Genomic DNA, 14,236 nt, shown 5'->3' with positions numbered 1-14,236 from the left:
TCAGGCGTAGGTACTCCCACTACTCCCAAGATGCTTGAAGCACCGAAGAGTAGGGCAAATACCCTCAAGAATGGCTCTTTAGAGCTCCCTGTCGTTGAAGCCATTACGCCAGCAGTGGCAGGAGCATGTCATTGCACGGCTGCTACTTTATGTGTTCATATTATTATTTTGTATCGTGAATGTGCCCCCACAGTGGGAGCAGTGATACGGGAGCCTCATCCGGCATTATCCTGGACCCCAGCAAGGAAGCGATCGCGTCCAGCCCCCAGAACTGCGGGCGGCTACAAGACGCCAACGGCATGCTGTCCGCGTGCTTCACGACCGTCGACCCCACGCAGTACTTCACCAACTGCGTTTTCGACATGGTGTTGTCTGGTCTGGACATGTCGGTGCTGTGCCGGTCGCTGGAGGCGTATGTGGCGGCCTGCAATGCGGCCGGGTTCACCTTCGCCTACCCGTGGAGGAACGGCACCGGCTGCGGTAATTTGCATGAGGGGGACCCGCTGAGCAGCTGGGCGACCCTCCCACTTCTGGTGCTTGAGGAAATAATAGTGCCGATTGTGCCCTAAGGGTGGCCTGTGATCAAGTCAAAATGCCCTTCAAAAACCACTACAGTAAAACCTTGGATTGCGAACATAATTCGTTCCGGAAACGTGTTTGTAATCCAAAGCACTCGTATATCAAAGCACTCGTATATCAGTTGTGATCACGTGACGCTCGGCAGACAAAGCATATACGTACTACTCGTATTGCAAGACCTCGCTCGTTTATCAAATTCATATTTATTTTAAAAATTTGCTCGTCTTGCAAAACACTCGCAGACCAAGTTACTCGCAATCCAAGGTTTTACTGTATTTGATTGTGTTTAATAACATCACCGATCGGGAGACAAAGGTGGCCAAGCGTGGTGCTGGCCACCCATCCCCTCGTGTGCCACCATGCCGGCCTTCATAGGTACTACTCACAGCTCTTTCCCCAACAGAATGTAAAGGCTAAACGGGGATCTTTGTCTCTTTCGCAGTGACGAGCTGTGGCGCGGGCACGCGGTTCAGCTCATGCGCCCCCGCGTGTCCAGCCACGTGCTATGACCCCGCGGCCCCGGCGCAGTGTGCGGATCCCTGCGTGGAGGGCTGCGAGTGCGCTGACAGCGCCCAGCTATGGGACGGCGACCGCTGCGTGCACCCGGGCCAGTGCGGGTGCCGGGACACGGACGGCCGCTACTACAAGGTGAGTGGCCGCCACAGCTTCGCTCGTACCCCGGACTGCCACACTCCTCCGGCACTCACTGCCAAAATAGACCAAATTTCTGGGAAGCTCAACCAAGACACCGATGGCCACTACAAGGAGAGTGGTGATGTCCTCCCATAGTCAAACAATCACTGACTCAGTCAATTAATCCGTGCCCCCCCCCATCTTACAACTACAACTGCTATTTAGCACTAAGTGAGTGTGACGTCATCCTACCACTTGTGCCGCACCCGTTTAGCTCCTTGTATGCAATTACAGGAATACCTTGCACTTTCATCTGGTTCGGGACCAGAGCATTGACGAATGTCAAAAATGGATGAATGTCAAAGCAGAGCCTTTATTTAGCTTGCAAATTTATTTTGGCCGGCGAAAAACGTACATGCAAATAACTACAGTAAATATAAAAACGTACATGCAAATAACTACAGTAACTAGATAACAAATGCGTGCGAAACCTAAAAAAACGGATATAAAAGAAATATAAACGTAAGAATAAATAAACCAAACTAAATAATAAACAAAACTAAATAAATAAACTAAATGATACTTTGAAATATTTTTATTTTTGCGTAAGTGGACGATGAATATATTGGTGATTTAGGAGGAATCTAGAATCATAAAATAGGAAGGAGAAAATTGGTGAGGATGACGAAAAAAATGACGCGTGGCATGAACGTCGCGGAAGGTTTGGGATGAAATCTGTCGAAAGAAGAAAGCACGTGGACTAAATTTTAAATGTGGTTATAATTGAAAACATCCGAAAGAGCGAAGCGATGAAAGTCAAGTGGACGAAAGTCAAGGTATTGCTGTATAAGATTAGGATTATGGGTTAGCTTTATGAGTTGGGGTTGAGGTTATAGGTTTATGGTTAGTGGTTATGGGTTTAGGGCTTTTGAGTTTTCGAGAGTAGGGTTTAAGAGGTTAGGTATATGGCCAGGATTATGGGCGAGGGATTCCAATTTAGTTTAGGGTTATAAATATTAGGTCTCGAGTAGCGGTTAAGAGTTAGGCTTTATGGACTTGAGTTAGGATTGGGGTGTATGAAATACGGTTTAAGGTTAGGCTTGAGGACGGTGGAACCTAAGACTGCTCTTTTTGCCCCACGTGACGAGACCATCTACCCTCTCCGCTCCCCTCCGCCTGCTCGCCCCTGTACAGCTGAACGAGGCGTTCTGGCGGCACGGGTGTGCCGTGCAGTGCACGTGCGCATCCACCGACAATATCCAGTGCCAGTCCAGCTCCTGCGACCTCGCCTTCAACTTCTGTGGCACGGACAGCAAGGGGGTGCACGGGTGTCACCGCAAGAGCCGTGAGTCCGCATTTTTATTTCGACTTTATCTCCACGTTGCTTGGCACTGACCACTGTTGTGCGGTGGCGTGGCCTGAGCGGTAACGTGATTTTCCGCTTGCTGCATGTGACTGTGGAAATGCTGAGCAGACACTGTGAGCCATGTTGGGAACCTCGGTTAAATTCAGAGTTATGTTTCTGGAAAATTTCATGTTGGGCAAAAGTGCATACGACAAATAATATATTTTATGGGGAAAATAGGGTTATGTTCCTCGGTCCGATATTATCACCTCCTCCATCTTTATTGAACTATTTATAGATGATTTCCACCCTCGCTATGCTGAGTCACTCTCTATTACTTGTATACACACGCCTCTCTCCATGACCCTTGTCGCACCGCAGCACTCACGCCCAACGCTTGCCCCTCACACTGAATCGCCAGCCTGACGTTTGACCCCGTCACTGTGGCACTTAAATGTTAATGATTCGCCATCTAGGCGTCCGTCTGACTGATGTCCTCAACAAGTGGATGGCTAGGTGCATGTGGCAAAGTGCGAACAATTGCGTTGTACCGTTGTGCTCCGCTGAGCACAAATGTAAAAACATTTGTGGTAAATAAATCGTTTCAGTCCCACCTTCCAATGGATGCCGTACTCTCAGGGCACTACTTTTCACCGCAGAGATGATAATCTTAACAGTGTCAAACCGCGTAGAGCCAGAAAACCACCCCCGTGTTCCGGACGACAGACCTCATTTAGTAAATCGTGTATATCCTAAACACGCGTTCCATAAAACTGTGTTGGGCAAGGCTTTCCTGTATATTGTTTTGCTCCTACATCTATGCTCCGCAACTTTATCAACCCGAACAGCTTGGCAATTTATGGTCAAATAACCACAACAATCAACGCAGCGTGGGAAGACTCTAACCGGTATTAGATTGAAACAAGGGATGCACATGGACAATCCACGGTATCTATGGAAAGTGCCATGCTTAGTGTACGGCAAATGCCACTACTTTAATAGTAAATATTACGTGGTAGAATCAATGCATTCTTTCTTTATAGTTTTATGTTGTTGTTGATGATGTTGTAATTCACGATGTTGTGAATGTTATTGTTACATATTCTTTGGTTTTTTCGGTCAAGTCACGTAGGTAAAAAAATTAAAAAAATTAAAAATAAAACAATTAAATTAAATCACGACGTTTCGAAGGCAACACAAGCCTCCGTCATCAGGTGTGACTGGTCCAGCAAAATTACTGTAGCGTATGAAGAGAGTTATTTAGAGACGCATGTTTATATAGGGTACTAGAGGGGGGAGGAGCCAAGTAGCCGAGGCGGGGAGAGCATGCGACATCGCGGGCGGTTGGGCAGGGGGGATTGGCTGAGTTAAGCCGATAGATAAACATAATTTCCTTTGTGATGCCGGTGCGAGGGCGAGGGCAAGAGGGGCGCCTGTACGTCGGATGGGTGGTGGAAACGGGGGGAGGGGGGGACGGGGGGCAGGGAGAGTAGGATGGGGGGGAAACATTTTTTTGCGCTATTGAATATCTTAGTGATGGTGGTGTATAAATCTAGAATGTTATTTTTGTAGTTAATACTTTCATTGTTCACGTCATTGATGATAATGATATTATTCTCGATGCAATTGTCGTTGTTCTAGTGGAGTGCACCGCCTGGGGTGACCCACACTACATCACTTTCGACGGCCGCACCTTCGACTTCATGGGCACCTACACCTATGCCCTCACACAGGTGCGTGAGCCTCATCCGTGATCTATTCACTGCGGTATGAAGGCCTTATTTGACTGTCTGGAGATGGAGTTTGCAACTAACAGCCTCACACTCAGCAGGTAAAGTCTTATCCAACTGGTAGACGCTCCTTCGGGAAGGTGGGGAACTCATTTTGTGTCGACATTGACTGCTGGAGTACAACAACGCTGTGCTTGGCCCCCACACTATTTTCTCAGTATGTTTCACCGATTGGCCACCTCATTGAGAGCTTCAATAGGAATTCATGATCATAATCAGAATATATATTTATACTGAAGGAATCCGATGAGCTATGAAGCTCTTTTTCACAAATGTCCAGTAGGGGTGGGTAAGAACGTTTCAATAAACAGTACAAAATATGATACTAGTACAAAGTAAAACAAAGGTAAACAAATAACCCAAACACATATAAATAAAACTAAACACAACCTACCAGGCAAACCCCACTGAGGTATTAACTTATTTTTCAGAAGCGATCTGGCCACAAATGATAACTAAACAAAGTGGCCCATCATTTGGATATTTATAGCACCAAAACAATCTGAATAATCTCAGTGCATGTTTCTAAATGTGGAGCGAAAATCGGAGGACCCAGAGAAAAGATCCACACGACCACAGCGAGAGAGACATGCAAACTCAAAATATACAGGCGTCAGGGTCGAGATCTAAACCCCGACATCTTGCATACCAGGCGAGGAGGATAAAATCTCCTAGCCACCGTGGCGTCTCTTAAATAAAGTATCTAAGTTCAAATTGCATCATCAATCCCAAGCTTCGAAAAGGCAGAAAAACGACAGCAAAAAAGTCCAAGATTACACCAAGACAACATCCAGTCCCTCAATAAAAATTGTACATTAACATCGAACTCTCAATACATTTGTAGTGACTAACTCGGAGACGATAAGACTTGGAGGCACTTCTTTATTAACAAGCACCATCGAGGTTAACACTCTTAATAATTAGGCCGTCTATTGTCGGTGACGCTACTCAGCCAGGACAGTTGGTAGGCTGCCTGACTATCGGCGCTCCGAGATGGTGAAGACGACGACGAGAAGGATGGTGAAGACGACGAGAAGAACGGTGACGAAGGACTTCAGCAGTACGACGGGGATCCCACTCCAACAACAGCCCCGAGGTCCCCTACAGGGGCCCCTTTTATACTGTCAGCGTGGCCTCGCTCCGCCCCCGGCCACGCTGGTCTACACCTTGCAACGATTTCTGTTTGGTGTTTGAACATCTTAACGCCCGTTTTATTGCCAGAAAGGGTAAAATCTATTCTTATACTTTAATACTGGCAAGAAAGGTCCCATGTTGAAGTACTCTTCCTGGATACCAGGCGACTATTCAATTCGACCACATTTTTCCATTGCTGGCTCCACCATCAGTTCTGTACCCTCTCTTGGCCTTCCTTGGTATGAAATTCGACCAATAACTTTCGATGCGACATGAAGGTACGACATAATCAGCTCGTGCAATCAGCTCGCGCAATCACCACCTCGAAGCTCTCTGGCACATTCAGCCAGGCAATGCTCTTGACCACTCTCCCAGCTAGGTGATAGGTTCACCGACTCAACTACTCCAATGCCAAACTCACGCTGACATCAACAATTCAACAAAGGGACATCAATAAACTTCAGCAACTGCAAATAAAATTGTTGAGCGCTGCCCAGGGTTACCGGGCACGCACACGACGCAAACTCCTCCATTGCATTTAAATCAATCCATCAGCTCCCTGTCTCTGCCCAAACTGAGTACATCATCACTATTGTCTGTCACTGTGCCTTTTTTTCTTATTTGTATCAAACCTTTCATGGTTATTAATCGTTCCTTTTAAAACCTGCCACGTTCTTGCGCAGCACGTCCCTCAATCTGCTCATCGTCCCCAAATTACGGACTGTGAATCCTGAACGTCAGTTCTCCACGGCCACTCCTGGGGGCTTGAGTACTGAACGACTTTTGCATCTAGAAAATTGTCGTGCAGTACAGTATTAAATTGCAAAATAGTTTGTTTTCACAGTGTGCGTTCCTAAATGAAAAATTGCGCGAAACATGTTTGCCAATTTTTGTTAAAGAACGCATATGCGAAACAGTAAACTTAAAAGGAAATCTCCCCTAATTCATCAGCAACGTATATGCGAAACAACGCATGATGCGGAAATTAATCGCGGGGGATTCCTGTACATCCCTATGACAATTACTAAAGTTATAAATGCCGACTAAATTAAAACCGCTGTACGTGTGTGTACATGCACTCATACACACAGCCGTGCTCTGGAGCCAGCTGGATCGTGAAGGTGAAGAACGAGTTCATCTCTGGCAGCTGGTCCATCGCCTACACCCGCGATGTCTTCATCGAACTCTACGATCATCGCGTGCAGTTCGGCCTGGGCTGGAAAGTTTACGTGAGTCTAGGCCCCGTCCCGAGCACCGGTCAGGCTCAAGTTTGCTTAGCTTCTGAGCTGCAAAGAGATCAGGCGCGTTCGAGGCAGTCTGACTCGGTTAGACTCACCAATTCGCTCAACTGAGCATGCGGTGGATCTCCTCAGCGAGGTGGCCATGATACAACAGGATGGCAATGGATTCTTGAACAGGATGGCAATGGATTCTTGAATATATCGACGTGTTTCAGTTTCCACCCACACGATGAATTCGTGGAATTTGTCAATCATCCCAATGTAGCAGCACCCTCCTGAAAAAGTTTTGAGAGTCGGTGAGGTTTCGCTGGGTAAATAAAGGACAATTATTGTTCCCATAAGTGGGGTGCTGCCATGGTGTGTGATGGTTATCAGACTGGATTTTGCAATCCAGTGGTCGCTGGTTGGATTCAGAGTAAAGTGTGGGCCCTTGAGGGTATTTAGAAGTATAAATACCCTCAAGAGGGGCTCTATAAAGCTCCTTGTAGTGGAGTCCCCTTTTCCAGCAGTGGCTGAGTAAGCAATTTTAGGCCTCCACCTTTTTACTACATATCATGTAGCAACGGCAATTCAAATGAAAGCATTAGAAAATAATGGGTACCACTTTGCATCTGTAATGCAAGCTACTTTAAACATTTTACAAGTAGGACCACCCAAAGTTCTACAGTATGACTGCGACACTGTGTGTGAGAGTGGTAGTGTAGTGGTTAGCGCACTGCGCTACAAACCCGGCCACCTGAGTTCGATTCCAGCTCACAGTCACGAGTGACGATTATCTGAAACAGTCCTGGGCATCCCCTAGTACATGGTGCTGGCCACCAACCCCTTCGTGTGCCGCGCTGGCCTTTATAGGTGATCGCTAACAGTACTTGCCCCAACAGTCTGGTTAAGCTATACAGGGTAATCTTTGTCATTGTGTGCGAGTACTATAGTTTCAACTGCCGTGCTACTGTGTATATTTCCACAATATACACAGTAGCAGCGGTAGCATTGACAAACGCTTGTTTACCACAGCTGGACGGAGTGAGGATCAACGTGCCATACTACTACTCCAATGGCAGCGCGGAGTTTTCCGTGATTCGCTCAGGGAACTTCATGCGCCTGCTGAGTGACTTTGAGCTCGAAGTTCTGTACGATGGGAACAGCCATGCCACGGCGCGCCTCCCTGCCTCCTTCGCCGGGGCCCTGTGCGGCCTCTGCTCCAACATGAACGGAGACCCTAGTGACGACTTTGTTATGAGTGACGGCACTCACACCACGTCAGCCTCCGACTTTGGCAACAGCTGGAAGACAACGGACCCCAGCTCTCCCGAGACGTGAGTGTGTGTGTGATTGATGAGATCCTGCCTTGAGGAATGTCCACCCCTCGTGGTGGAGCCAAAACCGGTCTACTTGATCACAGAGATCCTGTTGGTACCAATCCATCTCAAAAAGGAGTGGTAGCTTTTCCTCCCCAGCCAGAATTTGGTCATTCCATGTGGCCGGCCACAGTGATCTGTGTTTCTGGAGAAACACTGATGGGGGGCAGGGGAAGGGGGGTTCAGCCTACTTCATGACATCAAACAAATGAATGGGTGGGGGGGTGAGGTGTGGGAACACGCAAGTCCCAGTCTGTTGTGGGCTCAATTCCCTGTCCACGAAAGGTGGGAAATGGTAGTGGTTATTTATGATCCCACCAAAGATGAACATCTTTGGAAGGATGCAGGCAAGGATAATGAGTCAGATGCCTTCTATTGACTTCCTGTCCAAGATGCTTGCTAAAGTGTCCACCCGGGATAGTTATTTTATTGACACTAAGAGTTGGGCAGGAGGGATTGGAAAAGGCATGGGCCAGATCAGCTCAATAACAACGGTATAAGCCTGCTAGGCCTCTGTGCAGCCCATGGGCTCCTAATCACCAGCATGGTGTTTCAGCATTAGCGCATTCACACACATCACGGATGCACTTCAGGTCCAAGCAAGAACATCTGCTAGCTTCATGCCAAATGTCTGCCCACGCCTCTTCCTAAAATCACAGTGGCTCCAACGACCCGGGTAACGGCAAGCCCCTGGACCCAAACGATGTTGCATCGGCAACGCAGAATGACAAGTGCGGCATGCTCAGCGATCCATCAGGACCTTTCGCTGTTTGCGCCGGGGTCGTCGACCCGCGGCCTTACGTGGACGGCTGCGTGTTCGACCTGGTGCTGCAGGGCTTCGACAGCGCCGTGCTGTGCCGCACCCTCTCCGCGTACTACGTCGCATGCGTCAGGGCCGGCGTCGCCCTTGACGGCTGGAGGAACGAGACGTTCTGCCGTGAGTCTCCCAGCTTCATCACACAGCATCTCAACTATCCACATTGCCCTTGCAGTAGTCTGGGCAAGGGGTCCCCTAGTGGCAGCTGTCCATATGCAGCATAAGGTGTATTTACGCTCTGATCCCACCATGGTGTATTTGTTAGCACTGTTGTATATATTGTGATATAAAAAAGTGCAATTATGAAAATGTATATTGTGTAATGTTAAGTAAATGTGATTAAACGTACGTGTTGTGAATGTATTATTGCCGATTATAATGATTCATGAGTATGCATATGATTAGGCGCGATCATGCATGTGATTATCATAAAACAATTGTTTTATATACAACTAGCTTGACTGCCCGGCTTCGCCCGAGACTTGGATTCTTGTCTTGGATTAATACACGGCCTACACAGAGGGTGGGGGGGGGGATGCGTGACATCAGCAGGCACACTGCGTAACGCTGCCGCATGCGGGTGACATCACAGATGTGACGTCAACGCTCACTTGCCATGCAAAATATATCCATTATTGCGCCCCCCCCCCCCCCCCCATAAAATACAAAAGTCTATTTTTATACTTTTTGCATTGTGTACAGTCTGGAAGCTACCCACATGCCAAATTTCAAGTTTGTTGCCTTTCGGGAAGTATGCTAAACATTTTGGATAGACACACATTCACAAATTTCCCTTTTATATATAGATTTTATGAATTCAAGATCAATTAGTGAGGTAAATTAAGTAATGAATGCTCGCTTTAATCACGAGTTATTATTATTGGCTCTCACGCTGTCTAGGGGTATGTTTTTATCAATCACGATATCAATGATTCGCTTTACAAGTTATGTATAATTATGTCAGGTCCCAGAATTCAGATCTCACCGCGGGATACAGTTCTTGCAATGGAGAAAAATTATGGATGAGTTAGGAAAGAAGCGATCGGACCCTTTGTGATCTAAACAACTTTACTATCTGTCGGAAAGTGTCTTTCCGACAGACCTGTTCTTTACCTGAGGACGGCTGCTTGCGTTGTGGCCGAAACGTCGTGAGAATTATTTTATTATGTTTTATTTTATTATTTCCCTTCTACGTGACTTTACCGAAAGAACCAAGATGAATCCCTGCAGTCACGAAAGCTTTAAATCGAAACTTTACTATCAACTGACATTGACATCCAAAAATAGTTATCAGAATAGAACTACAGTACCCATGCAAATATACGTACTTATCACTTACTGAACGATCATAAAAGCATCAAGGGTCAAATCTCACGATCACGTGATTAAAATAAACACGCAAGTTAACATCTCATGGTAATAAACAATTTATTTACGTATGATGCATGTGTAGTGACATCGGGGATGTCACTGATTGGTGCCGGCCCATAAGGGCCGTGCCGTTCCTACATCGTGAACAGCACCGTGTGGGTGGCTGTGTGTAATACCAGCCCAAGTAGGGCTTGGTGAGCACTGGGATAGTACGGGCACCATGCACAGTGTGTAGTGGGGGCTCCCACGAGGGGGAGTGGGTGTCAGCCCAGGGGCAGGGTTGCCCCGGGCCATGGCACTCTGGTTGACCCCATAGACATGTGATCTGGAGTGTCCACACAGGGGGCCCCAGGTGGGGGGGCTAGTGGGTGATCACGTGTCCGGGGAGAGCTCTTGAGAAGGATCGAGAGGTAACGAGAATGCTCGAGAAGGCGGGCGGGGCCGAGGACGGAGCGGCCCCGACCGTAGGGGGATATAAGGCGGGTCCCTGAGAGGGACCGGGGTCGCTGCATTCTGCAAGCTGGAAGCTCAACACCTACAAGCGGGAAGCTCTACGTCTCAAGCTGGAAGCGCTTCGTCTTACGAGGCAATCACGTGGTCAGAGGCCCGAGTGAGGGTCCGACCCTTCGTAGCAGTAACCCCTCTGTATAGCGTAGTTAGCTGGGTGGCCACCACCCGAGGCTGTATCAGGGAAAGGGGCCGTTACCTTTTGTGTTACGGTGTTACAATAAATGTGTTGCCTCTAAAAGCACACGTGTGTATGTCTACAATAAGCTACGACATTCAAAATACCGCATATCACCATTATATGCATTTTTGGAAAAGGCATATATACAACAGCACACTGAAAAGAGGTCGCTGGTTTGATTTGATCTCTAGGCTCGGTTATTAAAACTATAGTGCAAGTTTCTGAAATCACCACTAGTATAAATGGATGTAGCACAGTCAATCGACTGGTCACGTGTAGTGAATGTGTGGATACTTCCGCCTCTTTTAAGACATACCTTATAGGCTTCATAGAGCCCATACAACAGCAGTGGCATGAGTAACTAAACTAAAATTATGAACTATTTTTTTATGAGAATAAGTTTTCCCCTCTTTCCTGCCAACAAAACAGGTGTTAAGATGTTAAAACACCAAACTGAAACCTTTTACAAGGAATCATGTCTGTATTAACCACAATACTTGTGGTCAGAATGCAAACAAAAAAATACTCTGATAATATATGCATTGTCTTTGAAACTGATTGGTCCAACCAGAGACAGCTTTCTTTTGAGCCGAGTCTCAAAACGGTGTTCGACCAGAGGATGCCAAAGGCGTTTTGGCATCCTCTGGTCTATTATCAGAGTATGTTTTTTGTTTGCATTCTGACCACAAGTATTGTGGTTAATGCGGACATGATTCCTTGTAAAAGGTTTCAGTTTGGTGTTTTAACATCTTAACACCTATTTTGTTGCCAGAAAAAAGGGGAAAACCTATTCTCATATTTTGGTACTGGCAAAGGAGGTCCCGTGATATTTTTTTTATTTTACTAGGTAAGTCACACTGAGCTATAATAGCTCTTTTTCAGAAGTGACCTGGCCACAAATGATAGTTCATCAAAGTGGCATATCACGTGGAAATGCATTGCAGCCAAATACTCTAAACGCCACATATTGAGTCTAAATGTGGAAGGAAAAACCGGAGGACCTGGAGAAAAATCCACGCACCCACAGGGAGAACATGCAAAATTTAAATTAAAAGCATCAGGGTTGGGATCGAACCCACGATCTCCTGTATACCAGGCAAGGTAGTTAACATCTCGTCACCGTGACGCCCAAGTAATGGCAGGGCTGCACCTTTACTTTTACCCCCTCCATTCCTCCTACCCTCCACCATGTTCCCCTCCTCATCCGTGACCTCTCCACAGCCGCCCCGGCGTGCCCCACCAACAGCTCGTACTCGCACTGCGCCTCCCCGTGCCCTGTGACGTGCGCGCGGGGGCCGGGCGAGGGTCAGTGCGCGGGAGGCTGCGTGGAGGGCTGCGTTTGTGACGCTGGCTACCTGCTGGAGCACGACCGGTGCGTGCGCGCGGACAAGTGCGGCTGCATCAGCAATGGCAAGTACTATAAGGTGAGCGGCGGCGACGACGTGTGTGTTCACGTGCGAGAGCAGGGGCCACCCAGAGATTCCTGGAGTCTGGGAAAGAATGCCACATGAGGCCTCCTCATTAGTTTGCGACAGGAAATAAATATAGTCCTGTTGTGGAGCCTCCTCCTTTTTATGAAGATCTGACTTCATGGAAAATGCTCCCATAAATCATGTAAAATAAATATTCAGAAATGTTTGCGTTCGTTACGTAAGCGCAAATAGTGCATCGCAGTGAGCTTGTCGATGAATACTGCGGGGCCAAAACGCCGCCTTCACCGAGCCCCACTAGGATTAAGGTAAATGGATGTTTTTGTAGCGTTACATAATTGTTTTCTGGATAAAGTATACGTTCCATCAGTTTAATTATGGGTAGTTAGGGTAGATATTCGATTAAATGAATGAATCATAGGAAGTGCAGAGCATATGTACAGCGATACGATACAGGTCGCGATAGAAAACGGACGGCAGCGTGATACAGTACTGAAGAAAAAAGAAATAGTAATCGGGTAGGGGAGGCACAACTATTTATGTTTACAAGATTTTATCTTGATTTTGGGGGAAAATGGTTCAGTTTCCGACATATGGTAAACTCAGGTTATGGATCATTCTCGGGAACCTAACCCTTTTGTAACCCGGGGACTGCCTGTATTCATAATGAACCTCCCATGCAGTACATCTCGAGGTGGCCTACAGCAGTCTAGCCAAGGGGGACTCACAAGTGCAAATGGCCCTGTGCAGCACAAGGTGGTAATGGGTAATGATGATAACACGCATGAGGATGATGAAGCAAATGTGAAATATGTTGATGATGACTCGTAATGCTCATTATACTAATGCTCTTGATGATGCTGATGATTCTGTGCGTGTATGCGTGCGTGCGTGTGCGCATGTGTCCAGCTGGGAGATGAGTTCATCTCGGATGACTGCAGGAGTCAGTGCGTGTGCGAGGCTGGCGGATTAGACTGCGACGCCTACTCCTGCCCTGCATTCCACACGTGCGGACTCACGGACGATGGCAAAATTGGGTGCAACGCCCTGGAGGGTGAGGTCATCAACATCATCATTATCATCAATATCCTCTTTACCAACATTACAATCAATACAAACATCATCATCACAACCATTCTGCAAATGGGCAGGAGTCTGGCAGGAGGAAGAAAGTGTTGCTATGTGGCTTTTCACAATTAAGTTTTTCTTTTTGGCAGCCAAGGACCAGTTCTATCTTCTTCCTCTCCGTGTGTAACCACCCTCCCCACTCTATACATTCCCCCAACCGACTCCAGGACACTGCCAGGCGTCCGGCGACCCCCACTATGTGACGTTCGACGGCGCCTATTTCGACTTCATGGGCACGTGCGCATACACGCTGGCCGCTCCGTCCGCGCGCTACGCCGGCTCGTCGCGTGACGGCGCGTGGCGAGTGCTTGTGGAGAACGAAGCGCTTGGCTCTTTCGCCGCCGTGTCGTACACGCGCGCCGTCGAGGTGCAGCTTGGGAACCTCACCAGGGTCAGGCTCCTGCCCGGGGGCGCCGTGCAGGTGAGGGTTTGGCTTAGCAATTTGTTTTCATCAATAAAACACACACCGACAAACTCAACGAACCATGTCAAAACATTTCCGGACACGGATGTGCTTGCTTTCAATCGCAGATGCGTGGTAACTGAAGCATATTCAAAGCATAAAGGATTGATGTGATTGATGCCACCAAATCGTGGTGTGGATGTGGTTGGTGGCCAGGGGAATACACCAGGGAAAGTCACTCCTTCCATAGGCCTCCTTGAGGCCCTTATGCCATCCAATGATGCTAGATGTGGTAAGGAAAGAGTAATCAACAGGTTAC

General features: G+C 47.6%; 1 protein-coding gene across 1 annotated transcript in view; it reads left to right on the top strand.

Annotated features, from left to right (window-relative positions):
- Nucleotides 1-14,236, top strand: part of LOC133359927 (IgGFc-binding protein-like) — a 55,560-nt gene that overhangs the window by 26,518 nt on the left and 14,806 nt on the right. The window contains exons 15-24 of the mRNA XM_061578488.1: nt 194-480; nt 1,022-1,227; nt 2,407-2,557; nt 4,199-4,290; nt 6,573-6,710; nt 7,737-8,038; nt 8,740-9,017; nt 12,178-12,380; nt 13,296-13,440; nt 13,682-13,935. Coding sequence (XP_061434472.1) covers nt 194-480; nt 1,022-1,227; nt 2,407-2,557; nt 4,199-4,290; nt 6,573-6,710; nt 7,737-8,038; nt 8,740-9,017; nt 12,178-12,380; nt 13,296-13,440; nt 13,682-13,935 — 2,056 coding nt within the window. The remainder of the gene's footprint in view (nt 1-193; nt 481-1,021; nt 1,228-2,406; nt 2,558-4,198; nt 4,291-6,572; nt 6,711-7,736; nt 8,039-8,739; nt 9,018-12,177; nt 12,381-13,295; nt 13,441-13,681; nt 13,936-14,236) is intronic.

The sequence above is a fragment of the Lethenteron reissneri genome, chromosome 66 (genome assembly GCF_015708825.2).
Source record: "Lethenteron reissneri isolate LAM-NWPU_2019-01 chromosome 66, ASM1570882v1, whole genome shotgun sequence".
NCBI lineage: Eukaryota > Metazoa > Chordata > Hyperoartia > Petromyzontiformes > Petromyzontidae > Lethenteron > Lethenteron reissneri.
The sequence above is the reverse complement of the archived record's forward strand: the minus strand, read 5'-3'. Positions and strand labels throughout refer to the sequence as shown.